Raw genomic sequence first — 17,907 nt, 5'->3', positions numbered from 1 at the left:
CAAGCCCCAGACTACTTCTTTCCTAAATGCACTAATGTTAGGCATGTAACTGTGGTATCTGTGCAAGGAGCCTACGGGTCTTGTAAGCTCCCAGTGGTCAGAGAGACAGAATTTAACTGTGAGAAGTTTCATTTCAGTGCCTGCATTATGGTGAGGCAAATCTGAGGTAAAATGTTTCAGGAAAAAGAATATTATTTCCATTCTCATTTTTCAGAGTGGGAAACATGATATTCCTGCACTGAGGAGGGGAAGGCAAAAGGACTCACACCTGGTCAATGATGGTGCTCATGCCATAGGTAGTAGCAGAGCTACTGTAGCAGATATATATATATATATATATATATATATATATATATATACATATATCCCCAAGGCCTCTTTCCATACCCTCATGGGTTCTTTTTGGAGGGAAAGCACTATTTCTTAAGCAGTTGATACAGGAAATGTCTGGGATACCCGTTCAACACTAACCTTTCCTGGCCCATCATATATGCAGATGGTGGACTTTGCGGGGCAATTCCCATATGTTTGTTGGCAAGGGTCTATGGGTAAGCAGACTTGGCCATCCCCTTGGTAACCTTCTCGACAAACACATTCGTGCTGATTTGGTCCGAGGTAAATGCAGTCGGCATTCGGGTCGCAGACCTTTTTGGAGCACGGGTTGATAGCTTGTGAAAAAAGAAATGGAGGTAATGAATTATTGACTACAGTTCTAAAATTCAAGACAAGGAATTGCCAGGGCACAAACAAAGCCCGAGCAGATTCAACTTCTCGTAACAGCCAGAAATCAAAGTATTGTGCAGCATGAAGAGAGAAAGGAGGAATGTGTTTATACCGACGTAGCAACCGAGTGTTTGCTTTTGATCAGAAATGATCTCTTCACTTGGCAAATTGAGTTATAAACAGATTAAGACACGTAATGTGCTCATTAAAATATCACAGCTATTTCCTTGTTCTCTAGTGGATTTTAACTAGAGAAGGTCAGGTAGATGATACAAGGTCTGTACAAGCTCTAAGCAGTGTTAGATCAGTCGGAAAATATTTCTCAACACAATAGGCATTTGCAGTTTCCTTTCCAGAAATGAAACAGTAGAATGTTATTCATTTAGCTGTATGGAAAACTGGCCAGCAAGTACTTTAGTTGTGTCTTCCACACTGCTGTAGTTTCAGGACTGTACTGGAAGCTCACTAGTTAGTTCTATGAGCTCTTTTCTTTTTCAAGACATAAGCATTCTTTGTCCTTGCTCATAGTCCATCAGTGCTTGGGAAGAATCTTCTCATACTTTTGTGTCCAGTTTAGGATGCAGTTAATCGCACATTGTAGCTCGAAGGTGGCAGACCCTGAACTCACCTAAAAGTGAGTTGAAGTGTGAACTCACAATAAAAGTGTTGCTCGCTGGCTTCTCTCCTCCTTACCTCTTACTCCCCTCTCATCTGCAATGGAGAGAGTTGGCAATGCTCAGCTTTGCTTTTTTGAGCCTTCTCTTGTGTTCCAGTATGAAGAAAATGAATGTTCACATGCTCTATCCACCATAAGCCACGTCACCTCTGAGCTGAGTCTGGGGGAGCCACTGCTATCCTCACTTATGTGCTTGGCTATGCTGGACCTACTTGTTCTTTGCTTTTGAGCCAGTCATGTGAAAGGACACTGGCTAAAGCCACAGATAACCCCAGTGTCTAAAGGCACTGGGACAGAGGAACACCATCCATGCAGGCTGCACCAGTGCAAAACCCAAGAGAGGCAGGGCTACTAGCATCTTCCTTCTCTGCTAGTTTCTGCAATTTCTGCAATACTTTGTCTCTCACATTCCCTGAAGAGTGACTTTCTCATGTCTTGCTCTTGGATGCTGTTCAAGCCTACTCAGAGAGGACTGCACTCATTAAGACCAAGAAGGTTGAATTATATAATGTAAATAACTATAGGTATATGTATAATACAAAGGCATTTATAATTTCTGCAGAGGATAAGAAGTATTGTATTTCTGGTCTGATCCAAGTCAGCATTCACTAAATAGTACTTCCAGCATCAGATACAAAATTTTGCTTTATTGCAATTGGTCTAGAAGGAAGAACTGGTGCTGTAAGACATAATGTAAGTAGAGACTCTTGTAATACAGTTAATTGAGCATCCAATGGCAAGCTGAGGCATCTTTAAAGACAACTTTAAGGTAGACTTTTACCACCAGCTAAGCTGCTATTACCTTTGCTTCGTAAAAAATTGGAAAGCCTCTCTGTAGAGTTTATTCTTAGTGACATAGCTGAGCCACCACATGATGGCCACTCAATCAATATAAGCCCTTGGTTGCTGTTGCAGATTTTTATGGACGTAAATGATGAGGTTGAACTTTGACAAATAGAGTGACATGATAGGAATGGATTTGTAAGCACTGGTGGCCCATTTTCCACACCACACATTTCAAAGGGGTTTCCTAGCTTTAGTAGGTTTGCATGGACTGAAGCTTGCTAGCAGTCAGACTCCTGTGATTCTGGAGCACATTTTAGAGTTTAGTTTCATCCAGAAGAAACCTAGTTTGTTTACCTGTGACTGCTTCAGACTATAAACCCAAGAGCAACTATGTCAAGACAATAATGAGATTTTCTTCAAATGTGCACTCAATATCTGAACTACAATATTAGTGATGTTGTATCCAGAGAACTCAGTGGACATGAAAATTACTCACGTTTACATTGTGTACCATCCCCGTGGTAGTTGGGCAGACACGTGCACTGCAGGTGTTTTCCATCCTCCTCTGAGGCAGTACATCTGGAGTTTGCAGGGCACTGCAAAGCCTTGCATTCAGCTATTGCTGATGGACAGAAGGTGACAGGTTAAGCTGTGTCTGCACTTGCATCCTGCAGTATACCAGTTCAAAACACTCCTGATTCAGGGATCACCAACCCACTGCTGTCGTAATTTTTCTGGGTGACTGAAGTGATGATGAGGGTTGTGGGAGCCCACACACAGGGTTTGTGGTTTGGTGTATGGTTGGTTGCTAAAGAGTGACTAATCTGAGATTAATTTTATGCTTGCCCTTGATAATTTTAACTGTGTCAGAGCTGTTGAATATAATTCATTAAAAAAAGCAATGTACTTACGTTGATCACACTTTAGCCCTTTGTATCCAGAGAAACACGTGCAGCTTCCATCCCCTGTAATTCCACTGTTGCATACTCCATGAACACAATCACAAACTATAGGGAGACATGGATTGGCTTTACTGATTAATAGTGGTGTTCAGAAAAAATACTGTTAATGGTTAGCCATGGCAGATAGTGTCCTGGCCAAAAACTGTTAAATATTGCAAAGTATGGTTTTTCAAAGCCAAGCTGAGTTCCTGAATTTATAGTCTTCCTTCCATTAAGGAGAAGATCAATACTCCCAGTTGCATACATCAGTAAATAACATACTGATTTTTACAGGCTAATAGCCTGAGGGCCTGAAAGCCTTCACAACACAAGCTATAAACATCAAACTGACCATTTGCTAATACCATAAAGGTTGTACAATTTGACATACAGTCTTGAGCCAAAATTGAATATAATATGTAGCACAAGCCACTTTTGTAGCAGATAAAAAATTGCTCATTTTTGCTTCAGTTCTGTTTGTCTCTTTCTCAAACACCTCCAGAAGACATGAGATTTGTGACTCCCCCCTGCACCAGAATTTATTCACTCAAAAGCATAATTAATCACTGTGTAGGTCTCAAGCTTTTTTCTGCTCCTCTCCCTGTATTCTGCCATTTCTGGTTATAAACCCTGTGGCAATATCCATGGAAGACTCTATATTCATAGTCCAGGCAACTATGAGACCCCCTTTATAAATCGTTTCTTAAGCCTTATGTATACTTGAAAAGCTTTGTAGTTATATCTGTTTCAGTTATTGTAATGATGCTTTTATAAAATCCCTGTACTGTTACACTTGGAAAAGCCTCTCAGATGTACAGAGTTCTATTACTGACATTGTGGTTAAGCCACAGTGATGTAGTCTGTCTTCTTTCCTTTACAAACATATCCTGCTTTCATGCAAATCACCTACCCTAAATATTAATGTTTTACCTTTGTTAGTAGTCTTAATATAAAAATGAGGAGTGTTTAAGGTATTACTGAAAAGCAGCGAGTCTCAAACTTGCCATATTTGTAGCTGTTTAGAGAACTTGGAGGAAATCAATTATCTGCAAACTGAAGTGTAAAAAGTTGTTTAAATTAATATGCAGTTGAATCCTTCAGTACCATCTTGGAAAATAATTGCATTTATGATCTGAATTCATTCAAGTACCCTATTTTCAAGAACATGTTGGCTCAGGGACATTTCTGTGTATCAACACTGGCATCCAGTGGACAGCTGGTGGAAAAGGGGTCTTTGAGACAGCAGTGAAAAGGTTTAGTGTAGAAAGGATGACACGGTTTAAGGTCTCACAAATGAAGCCATTTTTGACTCTTTTCATAAGTAACTTTATGTAGATCTTGAGGGAACAAGGAGTTTTCCTTAGAGATAAAGAACTATTACCAGTTAAGAAAGGTATTTCTTAACATGTTTTTTTTCAGGCAGTTTTCTGATGTAGCTGTTTCATGTCCAGCAGGGGTCAGGAAGGTAAATAAAATACTAGAAATCATTAAGAAACAGGCAAAACTGGAAAATATTTTACAAATATATATACTGGTGATAAATATACATTTTAAATAGTGCACATAGCCCTGATTCCTCCCTCAGTGTCCCACTTCTCCTAATAGAAGTATTCCAACCAATGGAATGACCCACCAGCCAAAACCCCAAACTAAATCAAATTAATACTATTTCACACTTAATGACAGAATTATGGAGATCCTCAGCACATAATATCGTGAAAAGCAGAATTGTACTCAGAGGCAAGGTACATAAATTCTGGAGGATGGATCCAAACACTACAGTTTGAATGCAATCTCTGGCTGCCTGTTCTCTTCCCTTATCATTCCTTATCATTCCTGCCCGGTGAGGTGGTGGATTCTCCATCCCTGGAGACATTTAAAAAGAGACTGGATGTGGCACTCAGTGCCATGGTCTAGCAACCACACCGGTGGGTCAAGGGTTGGACTTGATGATCTCTGAGGTCCCTTCCAACCCAGCTAATTCTATGATTCTATGATCATCAGATATCATTGGTCTCCAATATTGGATACTAGATTAGAAGGACTTTTGGCCTGACTCAGAATGGCCTTTGTTGAGTCAGATATATTGATTTCAATGCTACATGAGGATTTCATGCCTTAATATAGATGCTTTAGTTTGTAGATATATTTAAAAACCATATCAAAACACTGTAAGCCATTATAAACTATTTATTAAACATTCCCACACAATACCACAAAAAAATCCTGTATGCAGACCAAATAAATGCAAATCCCTAATTTAGGGTGAGGAATGGGTAAAATAGTAACCAGTTACCATCCCCTAAGGGAAGCATAATTAGGAAACAGGTGATTCTAATCCCTGATTTATTTGACTGTTGGCTGTAACAAAGGTATTCAAGATAAGACTGAGATATTTTTGTAGCTCTACACTGTCTGCATAATCCTGAGATGAATCCAGCTCTGCTCTGAATGAGGAATTGAGTAGCTGCTTATTTTTCCTGCCTGTTGTATTCCCTGAAGTAGGCAAAAGCTCTTGATGGGAAACTCTCCCCTTTCTCATTTCACTGTGATTTCTTAGTGTCTGAACATAGCTTTCAGTCACCTTCTTTCTCCTGCTTCACTAAAGAAAGGTTAAACTTACCTGATGTGCAGTGAGGACCAAATAAATTATCTTCAGCACATTTTTCACAGGCTGTTCCACCAAATCCTTTCTGTGAATTACATAATGGAAATCAAAATTTAACTCATCTGTCTCTGTAGTGATATATACTTAGCAGCCTGAAAAAGAACCTTCAACTGTCAGCAGAAAGCAACATTAAAGGTTCAATCAGCAAATCAGAGGTGACTACTGCAATCTAGAAAAAAACCTGTCTTTTGAAACAATTTTTTCCTCATTTTTTTCTTTTTTTTTTTTTTTAAATGTGTAGCCCTTATACTTCAAATCAAATCAGATGTTCAGAATAACAAGTTAAAAATAAAGAGATGTAATGAAGCCTAATGTCCAAAGAATTTTTACAATTTCTGTGTCGCATTTTCTGACTATTTTTCACTCTGTCTCTTTTTTCGCATGTCCCCAGATGTGCTCTTGATGTAATGGGAAGTTTAAGCAGTAAAGGGGGAGGTAGAAAAGTGTATTTTCCATTGTTTTTAAAAAAAGTCTTCTTGGCTTTAATTATAAAGCCAAAGTTATTCCTGCTTTACAACTCATATTGTACTGAGAGTTTAGTTCCAAGTATAAACTTTCTAATTAGGGCAAAAAGCCAGAAGTAATAACATGCTGTAAAAACCAGAAGAACTCAAGGCACCTGTTTCAGGAAGACAAGATGAAAGAGCTCATTTAATAATTTCATTTAAATAAGCATCAGACTCTGGAAATAACAATGTGATGATTAGCGCAAAAAAAAAAAAAAAAAATTCAAGCAGATAATCTCTACTGATTCTTAAATATTTTCCTTTAATGTGCTTATATCTTTTAATATGCATTATTTCTTAGTTGAGTTTGCATGCTATTTTAATTTTTTTTTTTCATTTAATACCAAGGATGTACCTGACAAGTACACGTTCCATCACCATTTATGCCCTGGGAGCAGCGTCCTCTCCTGTTGCATGGTGATGCAGCTCCTCCTGGACAGGCTGGAAATGACAAGGTTTAAGCCATCAGTCAGCTCTTTCTGAACTCTCATGCTCCACTTTCATGTTAGGGGTGACAGCCTCAGAGGCTGGAGGGTTTTGGGCTAGACTGGGAGCTCCAGTGAGTGCTGCTGTTTGGCACCTGTGTGGACCTCTTCATGAGAATCTCAGCTTCAGCAGAGACCATCACTCCCTCTAGTCTGGGAACTCAAGCTAGTGACTGTAGTCGAAGGACAGCACAAAAATTTGTTCTCTTATTCTGAAGAATCATTTTGATTTGGTCCCTGCTGATCCACCTCTCCCTGCAGGCACTCTATGCTGTTAGCTTTTCTGATACAAGTGGCATTTGCTGGCCCACTTCTGCATGTTAATACGACTCTGATTGAAAATTTGCTGTGAGAATTATAATTATATGTATGCTAAGTTAGAGTTTAAATAAGCCTTTTTCTTTTCCCCACAAGATGCATTTGCTTGATGTAGAAAGTTCTTCCTTTTCCTTGCTACCTCTGCGAAGACTTTGATATGAGATTCAAATGATCTTGGAAACTGAAATTTGGGTACCCTGTAGCCCACTTCTGTCCGATGTGCAGTGGTCGCTACTAAAACTTGTATGCTAAAGATGTGCTGAGCTCTTCTGATCCTCTGGTGCTAAAACCATGCTTACAGGTAGTGATTTAAAAGGTGAGACAGAATCTGACCAAAAACCCCAGTCAACAGGAGAGGATAAGAAACAATAACTGTGTTTCCAAATCAAAATAATTTGATTTTTGGTTGAAATTTTTAATATTAACATTTTTACTGAAAGCCTACCTATAGGAAATGCATGTTACAGTAATTTTCAGTCAGACTGCTCTGTCAAATTCCCCCTTCCCTCCTCCCTTAGGGATATCCTTATGTTCTGTAGTTGTGCAGCCTCTCTGTGGAAATGATTTATTAACTCTCTTCCATGAGCCCTTCCTTCCCATAACTGGAGTTCTAACTGTTGTTAGGTACCATAATCCTGATGCAGATGGTATCTAAATGTATCAAACTGCTACTGCCCTCACAGGTTCTCTGCATTTTACTGGTAGATTTACTGCTTATAATGAGTCCCTGTTTGTTCTGTGTGGGTGGAGATGGGCAGCACTGGACTTATGCTCCCACTGAGTAGCTTTATTCTGATTTAAGGTGGTTAAGTGATGTACAAGTTTTAATGAAAAAGAATTTGATTTGGATAGAGTGATGAGTAAATAAATGGATGTGTATATACACCTAATTTTACTGAAGTCTGTGGTTTTGTACCAATCTGTTAATATTTTTTTAATTTATTCTCTAACGATGAGTGTGAGGTCTGTTGCATGGGATTAAGCTTCTTGTGAAAAAACAAAAACCTATAAAAATAAAATTTTAGTGCAGTTAACCTCATATATGCTGAAATAAAAACATTTATTAGGAAGTGAAATGAAATAAACAGAAATGAGGTAAAGTAATAAATACATATACTTTAATCTTTAAAGTGGGTGTTAATGAATCTTGTTTTCTGGCTACCATAGGATACCTATATCTTTAAGAGTGACACAGATGCAAAAGCTTTGATATTTGCTCTGAATGGAAACAATTTTACCTGCACTGAAAGTTTTTATTGTATGTGCAAAGACAGAGAAAGAATGAGATAACTCAGTTTACAATATAAATCCTAGGAAAGGTTACCTTAAAATTGCTAAAAAAAACAATTATTTTTTTTTTTTGCAGTTTATATTCATAACACTTCCACTTATCTTGTCCCTTTGTTTTGATACTACCAGCAAGGGACAGCTTTATCAGAAACCTTGCAAATGACCATATTGTTGTATGAGTTTGGTAAGGAAGATAAAATTATTCTCCTGGCCAGCAGGGCCACAGGAGGCAACACAGGGACACTGGGGGGAAGCTGGTGTAGTCACCTGCCACCACCCCATGCTGGAGAGAAGTGAGATCTTTGATTTTGGTGAGGATGTTTTTTTTGCATAGTAGTAAGAAAGAGGTGTTTCTACCTAGCTTCTACAGCCAAAAGAGCTGAAAAAGATCAGCTTTTTTTTCTTGTTTTGTTTCATAGAGTTTAATTCAACACTTCCTAAGTTTGTTCGGATGCATCCCCTTGGATTACTTCTCTTCATCTGGATCCCAGCAGGCTGAAGCACCAGGTAAAACTTCTAAAGATATATTTTGGACATGTAATTTAATGGAATTAGGTTTGTTACCTTTCCTCTTGGCCTTTTTTTTCCCCCCTCTTAACTTCTTTTCTGTATTGCTGCAGTGCTTTCTACTCAGTTGCCCATACTGCTTGCCCTTCAGTTTGTACCTGAGCTTTTCTTTGAGGCCATGGAAATATTTGCCCAAAGCTGGGGTAGGGAGTAGCTCCCACTGACACCCACCTGCTTTTGCATCTCTTGGCTGAATGACCCTAGTAGTGTTAAAAGGCTCTGGTCTTTTTATCTGGGCTTTTTTCTCCCATATTTTCTCTTTTTCCTTGATGTCTTTTTTCAGAGGGCTGGGCATGGATGGGGAGGGGTGGGGAACAAATATTTTTCAATCACACTGCATGTTTCAGTGTGTGCTATCGTTGAAGGAAGTCAGAGTGCTATTTAGGACCTACTTTTGTCATTGCCATCAGATGGTAAATGTGAAGTAAAACCCCTAGTCAGGGGTTTTTCTCTGGCCTCAGGAAGGACCGGCTTTCCTCCCGACATTTCAAGGCGTGCCGTACTCTCTTAGGGAGATGGTGATAATGCAAAGAGCTATTGTCTTCCTCCAAATGACAGTAGAAACAATGCTGAGACCTTGATTCTTTGCTTTTTGGGGCTGGGAACTTTGTCTGAAGGAAGAGGGCTTCCTCACCCCTGCAACCTCTTGCCTTCTGTGCTGCATACAGGGCCCCGGTGCAGGGGTGGCAAACTCTGCCCCTCTCTAGAAACACCAACACCCATTCTGTGGCTTCCCAGAGCACCCTGAAGTATGGGATGACAATCGAGTGTAGCATTGCCTTCTTCCCACCAGGCACTTTGGCTGCATTTGGTGAACAACAGTAAATCACCACACAAGTAGTTATCTGCAGAAGAAGACAGGACCACACACTGTGTACTCAAGTATTTGCCTACTGGTTCTGTACAAGCAGCTGTAAAGTGGGGTTTGACCATTTTTCCTTTAGTAGGCAAATCACTGGTAAATCATAGCTTGGGCCATGCTAAAATAATTTAAAAATCTATTTTGTGGACAAAAGTACTTCACGAATGTTGAACCAGGTCTTTACCCTGTCGTCTAAACCATTAACTAAAGGAGAAAACAATCTGTCTAGGCAGAAAAACTTCTTCTGTCTGGATGGCCACCTTGATAGTGTGAGGTTTGATGCTGGAAGACTTATCCTGAGTAATGGGGAGTGGGAGGGGAGGCACTTCTGGTTACCTCCTCCTTCAGTAATGACCTTTAGCATTCACTGGAGTTTCAAAAAATTTGAAAGATAAAACTATTTCAAGTTGAGCTGAAAGAAAATACCCTCCTTCCATCAAAAGTAAAAAAAAATTAAAGATTGTGAAATATTTCAGACTTAGATGAGAGGGTATTTTTGATGAAAAATGAAACATTTAGACTTGCAGCTTGAAAATTTTAATTTTTAAAATTTGTGGTGTGGATCCTCCCAAATGAGAAGTCATTTTATAGACATTGACTGAAATTATTTGTTTGGAAAGTCTCAAAACCAAGGGGGTTCCCTGAATTTTTTAAATTTTTCTATAAATTTCTCTTTTTAAATGAAGCTTTAAAAACGTGTTTTTCTCCAACTCCAAATATTTCAAGTTATTGCTGAAAACTGAATTTTATTTTTACTCCTAAAATACATTCTGAGAGCAACCTTCTCATAGCAATACCTTCTAAAAAGAAGAAAAAGAATTCCTTTAATTCTACTCAAATTATTATTAAAAGAAAAAAAATTGAAAAGAGCTCACCCATGCAGTCTGGACCCCAATGTCCCTGGCAGCACTCGCGTTGTTCAACTTCCTTTAAACAATGATGCCGACATCCCGGAAAAGAGAGTGTGTGTGTTCTAATTTCTAGGTAATACCTGAAGAAAAGAAATTGGAGCTGCTTTAAAGTACTTGCAAGCCTCCTGTGAGAAAGAATAAAATTGTTAATATCCTCTTCTCCTTTCACTGTCAGAGAAGAGCACATTAAGCTTCATAGTATTGATCTGCCTTTTTTCTTCATTCTAAAATATGCTGCATGTCAAGATCAGAAAAGATCCTTAGAGCTCAGGTCCTTAGCAGTTTGCTCTGAGTTTTGATTTGAAATAGTCCTTTAAACATTATTTAATATCCAGGTTCTTTAAATGCTAAGCAAGCTCAAAATAGTTATAGTTCCCCTAAACTATTGCCTTTGTTTGTTTTTTTTTTTTTGATCTAGAAGGCAAGTTTCCAAATTTGTTTTGAGATATTTCTTTCTGCTCTTCATTCCCCTCACCTCCCCAATCTGACATTTTGAAAAATCTGTTATTTATATGATATGAATGATATAAGGATAATCTATATCATGATACCTATTTATCACATAGTATATATCATTCATATAAAAGATGCAGAATAAACAAGAAAGTGATTTTCTGGTGTAAATTAAAAATATGATAGGCCATTGATAGCAATGTTTATTTTCCTCTTATAGCATTTGTTGATTAACTTTAGGCTTGAAGTACTCTGAGTGAAGCCTGGCATCTGGAGTTGGTGAAGCCAATAGAAAATGTTTTTTAAGAAAATGGCATAGAATGGAGTAGTAGTTGTGTGAATTAATATTTTCTAATTTGTGGAGAACAGTATTCATAAAGAAAAGCTCTGACAAAAGAGATACCTGCAGTCTGGTATCCCAGTCCCATTGGTGATTTTGGTGTAACCAGCCAGGCACTGGGTTTCGAGGTTTAGGGAACAAGGTACACATTCAGTTTTCATTTGAATAACCAGCTTTTGATCACATTGCTTCTTTGTCTGTAATGGGAAAAGATTAATTAGAACGAAGGAAAAAGTTCTTTGATTTGCTTTGACTCAGACCCCAGTGGCATTGTTGGAAAATCACAAATTTAATTCAGCTTTTTTTTCACTCCTATCCTCAAGCCCTAACCTGTTCAGCAGGAGCTCCCTGCTCTGAAGCTAAACTAGATAATAAACCACATATTAGGGCCTTGCAGTGGGCTTGTCTGCACAAAATATGTCCAGCCACTGCAGGATAAACCTGTCATATTTCTCCAAAGAATGCTTTAGCAACAAATGCTAAATTCAGCAGGGGTTTAAGCCAGATACTGAGAGAGCATCAGCCTACAGAGCATTAGTTCTGAAGCTGCCTCACAAACCCATATCAGGATGGGTAACAAGTGTCATCAAGTGCCTTCTCCAACCAGTGGCAAAATTAAACATAAAGTTTGTAGGAGGAGGTTGCTTGTGGCTTTGTGTGCACTGAGCACAGCACATATCAAAAGGCCAGGCTTCCTTTTATCACCACCACCACACTGAACTAAAGAAATAGGGCTGGTATTTTCATATTGTTATAAAAGAATGGCATCTAACTTTGCAAGTTTTGTAGAAGTTATGGGCCTGACCAGTGCACACTAAGACATGAAGCATCCTCTCTTTTTTTTTTTTTTTTTTTTTTTTTTTTTTTTTTTTTAATTTCTATTATTTGTTCTTTTTTACCTAGAGAAACTCACAGAAGGAGTCAGTCTAGCTTGGGGAACCTGGTCATAGTTCTGTAGCTCAAATGCCAGGCGCTCATGACCCTTCTTGCTGTGGAGCTCCTGGCTTCAAGAATGTAAATCTGAAAAATGACTTTAGAGGGTGGCAGAAAGGAGAAAAGGCTTAGGCTGTTGCCTCAGTGGTAGCATTGTATACTATGGCTGTTGAAATAATAGATTTGAAATTTTCTATATAACAAAAATAGCACGTCTTTCCCACTAATAAAACAGCCAGCATATTTTAAACTCTTTTAAAGCAGAGTCTTTGCTGAACTCCATCTAATGTTGGCTTCATCCTTTTTCTTCCTGATGAGTATTTGTAGAAGTAAGTTCATAATTCACAAATTGTGAGAATCAATCTAATGCAAGATATCATTTTTAAAAGACAACAAAAAGTAATAAATGAGATCATCATTCTTGGAGAGGAATTACTCTGTGCTGATTTTCTATTCCACTGTTCTCTTAAGTATGGACCAATTTAGGTGGTCTTAACTCTCTCAAGTAATATTGGCTACAACAGGTTTCCTGTCTGGCACAGTAGAGTTGGAGTGAACTCTCTGAATGGGATTTCAATGAACCAGTCATATAGTCAATTAAAGCAATGTCTGAATCATTGCCAGGGCAATGTCAGGAAATACTTAAGGTTTATCTTGAGAAATTGTACCTGCCCACTGTGTGAGTGTGTGTGCATATACATATATATGTAGGGGCCAGTTCCAGCATCGTCATCCATATGAAAATATTTAAATATATTAGAGTTTTTTGTGGATGTCTTAAGTAGTTTCCTAGATGATAAAGCTAGAAGGAAAATTATAGCACAGGAGCATAATACAGAATAATAGAAGTTCTTGCATGAAAATTAGCTTGAACAAGAGGATCTTTTAGAAAGCATTCATTTGGTTTGGAAATGGACAGCTAAGGATAAACTGTGTTGTGTTGCTTCTGTTGTGATTTGCCTATGATGGTTTTGCTTTGGTCTTCAGTTATTTCTCTTCTGTAGTTCACAAGACACATAAAAAGCTGTTTTGCTACTGAGTTTACTGCTCCCTGCTTATGAACACTTACAGACTGAGATTAGAGTACATTTTCTGTATGCACCTAAATGAACAGCATGTCTTGAATTCCCTAAAATGACTCTGGTTTCTCAGTTCTCAGGTTATTCCCAAGCTGTCTTCCAGATCCTGCCCAGTTTGGCAATAGCCTCCTAGATGGGGAGTGTCAAGCTTGGCCTCTCTGGGCAATTCCTGTGCCCAGGAATGGGGCTCATGCACTCCCCCTGCAAGGTCATTTTTACCCCTCACCTCAGCAAATGGAACATTAACCCTTTGTGTAGCAGTGACACAGAAGGAGCTTCAGGTCATTTGCCATCCAGGGTCTATTCCAAGCAAGCCACCCTTCCAAGGATGGAGCCCATTGCAGTGCTGCCATGTGTTGCTTTATGGACATCCTTTGGTATTTCTGTCCAGGGAATCCCAAACAATATATGTGCATATGCAGCTCTCTACTGTCCAGATAGTCCTGGCTGGACCTTCTGGGCATATGTGGGATGCTGCAGAAGCTCACAGTTGGCCTAGGAATGTAAACTAGCACCTTGGGCAGGATTTCAACATGTGCCACAGCCTGGTAGTCCTAGATGAAGCCCTCATCCCAGCAGTTTCTCACATTATTCTTCCTTCAGTGTTTGTGACAGCAGCACATTTTGGTAGTGAAAACTGTGAGTATGTGACACACACAGATGAGGCAATTAAAGTGCATGAGCTCTAAGGGACTCCATAGTTGTCACCCAGTTTATAAATATATATCAACATCTATTTAGACTTCAAATTTTAATCTTTATAATTGTACTGTTGATATCTGATTTGGGCAGCGTTCAAGTAGAGTAGTTACATCTGAGTCGTGAAACTTTTACTGTTGGGTAGATACATTACAGGTGCTTTTGGAAGAAAAATGAAGGTATTATGTGGATACATCTCAATCAGTCAGTTGGCAAAGCACTGGTGAGCAGTGCCAGGTGGAGCAGCCCAAGCACCCCCTCTGCCCCCTCAGCAGAGCCCTGTGCTGGGGGGGTACTGAGCTGGCCTGGCCCTCTGGGCTTCAGCTCTAAGGTGGCTGCCAGAGACTCAAACCAGATCCTTTCTCTCCTCCTTATTTCCCATCCAAAACCACCACAAGAAGTACCAACACAAGTGGGCTTGAATGCTTCAAGCCTTTCAAAGCCCTGGTGCTCAACACCAATGCAACCACCTTAAGGGTCTGTCCTTTGTGAGAGGAGACTCACAAGCCAGAGCAGGAACCAAACCAGCACAAATACACAGCCTGGGCACCATAACTCCTATGACTATTTCCACTGAGCCAAATCAGTATTTTTTATATCGAGGAACCATAAACTTGGAGGGTTTGCTGGTGCTACTGAAGCCCTTCTCCTTGCAGGTGCTCAGGGTAAGCTGTGAAGAGTTGGGATAAATTGCTGGGCTTGTAGGATATTAAGGTTCAGGGGTGGCTGAAATTATTTTGCTACAGAAGTTGTCATGAAAAGGCACACCACAAAATTCCACTTTTGGAACAAGAAAATTCAAGGAGATCTTGAAAAGGTAAAATCCAAATAAAAATAGATTATAACCTTTCCCTACCACCAACTATGAAAGCTCATATTTAAAAAAAATGCTTAAGTCACTTCCACTTTGTCCAGTTTCCTTATTTTCCCTTTTGCTGTTTTGGAAAACGGAAGAAAGGAAATTTGTTAGCAGCACTTCTTTAGAGACAGAAAAAGATCATACCTTTTCTGTACTTTTTTAAAATTTTTCAAGTATTTGTCCATTTGAAAAAAAACCAAACCTGATCAATTTCTCCGCATCATTTTGTTTCCTCTTTCACAAGTGATTTTTCTCCAGAAGGCAGTAATGTAAAGCCTCATGTTGTGAGACAGTTTAGATGAGTGATTTTCTTGCTGGTTCAAATCTGAACTCCTGGTTCAGATTTACAGCCCAACACTTTCTGCCTAACTACAAGGGTGGTGAAAACAGATGTTGTGAAATTCCACAGATCCATAGGATTTGTACACAACAACTGCACCATTTCTCCAAAAGCCTACAGATTTTTTTTATACTTAAATTTAAAACTTTGTAAAATTCCTTCCAGTAGCTCAATTTGTTAGAATTTCCCCCCACCTATCTGAAACAGTTTTTCCTCCTTGTGGTTACTGGAGAAGATAATATCCACTGTGGAAAAATTTCTGGGTTTGCCTTCTGATTTATCAGAAATTCCAACATTTTTCTTTTGATGAGTAGATCATCCACAGTGTTTTGCCACATTTAAAATTTTTTTAGAGGCAATTTCAGCATGCTCATGAAACATCATTTAAGCCAAATTATCATCTGGAATAAACAGATGTATTTTTTTTACTTCACAGGAATGAGTTGCACAGCACTCATTTTCTCATTCAGCATCATATGGCATCAGTGAATGTTAAAGCCAGTATCTGATAATATTTGAGAAGTAGTCCCTCTGTAACAGTGAAACAGCCCCCACACCATAGTGTAATACAGACACATAATAGTTCATTACTTGAATAAAAAGCTGCTTCTTACCTCATCTGTAACTTGTGATGTCAAACATGGCTTCACTGCAGTCAAAAAAGCCAGAAATAATGTAAAACCTGGATATTTTTCCATTCTGAAGAACTGGGTTGTATTTATTTTCTTTCTCTAGACAGAAGAACTGTAATTCTGACTGTAAGGAAGCATTTGTTAGAGCTGCTATTTCTTCTGCATTCTTGGGCAAATAGTTTTACAGGACTCTTGTCTTCCTGAAGGAGAACGAGTGAAACATGTGAAGCTTTCCTGCAGGCAGGACAAATTCCAAAATGCAGGGTCTTTGCTGAAAGTTTTCACTGCAAAGCTGAGTAAACCCTTCCTAACTGAATGACAGGATATCCTGGCAGGGCTGTGCTCAATTATCCCTCTCTCTGAAGCTGTTGACAGTACAAGACCAAGGACACTGAGCCATTATGACAGATGATGTTTTTTTCTTTTAGGTGGGCATGGACAGGGGATGGGAACTACTGCTGTGCTTTTGAATCTGACCTGTGGCAGAGCAAAGGATTCCTGGGAGATGCCTTGTCAGCCCTAATAACATAAGGGTTGTTCCCCTGAATGTGGTTCTGGGAGAATTACTACTGACTTGGTCTCAGGAGGCCAAAAGAACATCTCCCAGTAGTAGGATAAAAAGAGGGAGTATTTTTTTTCATTAATTTTTGCTATTTTTGTTAAATCATTTTCATTGATTTCCTGGAGCTAAGCAGAGGAAAATTAACTCAGCTATGTTACTTGCATGTGGTTAGGAGAGATGAGTAGACACACATTTTGATTTGCCAAAAGCAGGACTGTTTCTCTTTCTTCTTAAGAGTTGTTCAGCTCCTTTCTAGTGCTGCTCTTTGCTGCTGCTCTGCCTGTCTTTTAAGGACAGGCTCTCTTGTATCTTAATTACTCAATAATCTGGCTGCCTCTGGCTTGCCAGCTTTGCTTTGTGCTCCTGGCATTATAGTTTTTCAATATTTGAAGGCACACCATAAGAGTCCCATAATACAAATTTGTGCTTTGAAGCCAGGTTAAGTTTTTGAAGAGCCCACAAGATAGTGGCTGTAAAGATAGTGCTTTCTCTCAAATTTCTATTTTTAATCATGTTGCATGGTGTTGTATTCACCTTTAGACCACAAATACGATGGTGCACTTGTAACCTGTTATCTTGTTTGTATTGTTTTCCTAAGGAATTCAGTGGTGATACACATATAATACACTAATTAATCTAGTTTTGTTACATGCTCTAGCTGAATACTTCAAAACTGCTTGTAGGAGGTGGCAGGGCAAGATGTTTCCTGCGTGGTCATCAGATCCTGTTCCTTTCTGCTTTATGATGAGGAACATAAATACTTTCTTGTTTATACAGACAAGATAGCAGCCAGGGGTTGCAATGTAAATGCTGACAGTACGTATGGCCCTGAGAAAAGCAGTTGCTCTTTTCCGAGGTCAGTGCCCTTCATGTTACTTTGATTTTGCATACAATGTACAACCTGACTTGGTGGGGAGAAATAGCTCAGGTTTTAAGCAAAAAGAGCACAGTCCTGGAGGATCTTCTCTCCTGTCTATGCTACCTGGACAAAACATGTTGTGTGTGTGATGGCAGGAGCTGACAGCTGCTGCAGCAGCCTGAGGTCAGCTGGGTTTCTTGCCTGTTGTCACTTCAGAAAGGGCAGTGATGAAAGAAGCTGTAAATCAAGCATGTCCCTTTCCTGCTCTGTAGACTGAGATAAAAAAGCAACACACATCAGCTCTCTTGTTATCTGCTCTTACCTCCCGTATAGGCATTTGTGTGAAGTAAACCCATTTTCCCTTTCCTTCCTCTCCCTGGTGGAGAGCAGCCTCCCTGCTAACTCCTGTGATGACTGT

At 39.2% G+C, this 17,907-nt stretch overlaps 1 protein-coding gene across 3 annotated transcripts in view; it reads right to left on the bottom strand.

Annotated features, from left to right (window-relative positions):
* The window catches only part of STAB2 (stabilin 2), an 85,930-nt gene extending 69,608 nt beyond the window's left edge, over positions 1-16,322 (bottom strand). Inside the window, exons 1-8 of one of the 3 annotated variants that reach the window (XM_071728357.1) lie at positions 16,051-16,322; positions 11,590-11,723; positions 10,698-10,813; positions 6,656-6,741; positions 5,750-5,819; positions 3,097-3,192; positions 2,682-2,807; positions 472-668 (exon numbers count right to left, since the gene is read on the bottom strand). In XM_071728357.1, the coding sequence (XP_071584458.1) occupies positions 472-668; positions 2,682-2,807; positions 3,097-3,192; positions 5,750-5,819; positions 6,656-6,741; positions 10,698-10,813; positions 11,590-11,723; positions 16,051-16,134 (909 nt within the window). In that variant the 5' untranslated portion in view covers positions 16,135-16,322. The remainder of the gene's footprint in view (positions 1-471; positions 669-2,681; positions 2,808-3,096; positions 3,193-5,749; positions 5,820-6,655; positions 6,742-10,697; positions 10,814-11,589; positions 11,724-16,050) is intronic. The other 2 variants (XM_071728374.1, XM_071728366.1) reach the window with 2 other exon arrangements.
* Between the last annotated feature and the right edge of the window lie 1,585 nt (positions 16,323-17,907).

The sequence above is a fragment of the Heliangelus exortis genome, chromosome 1 (assembly GCF_036169615.1).
Source record: "Heliangelus exortis chromosome 1, bHelExo1.hap1, whole genome shotgun sequence".
Classification (NCBI taxonomy): Eukaryota; Metazoa; Chordata; class Aves; order Apodiformes; family Trochilidae; genus Heliangelus; species Heliangelus exortis.
The sequence above is the reverse complement of the archived record's forward strand: the minus strand, read 5'-3'. Positions and strand labels throughout refer to the sequence as shown.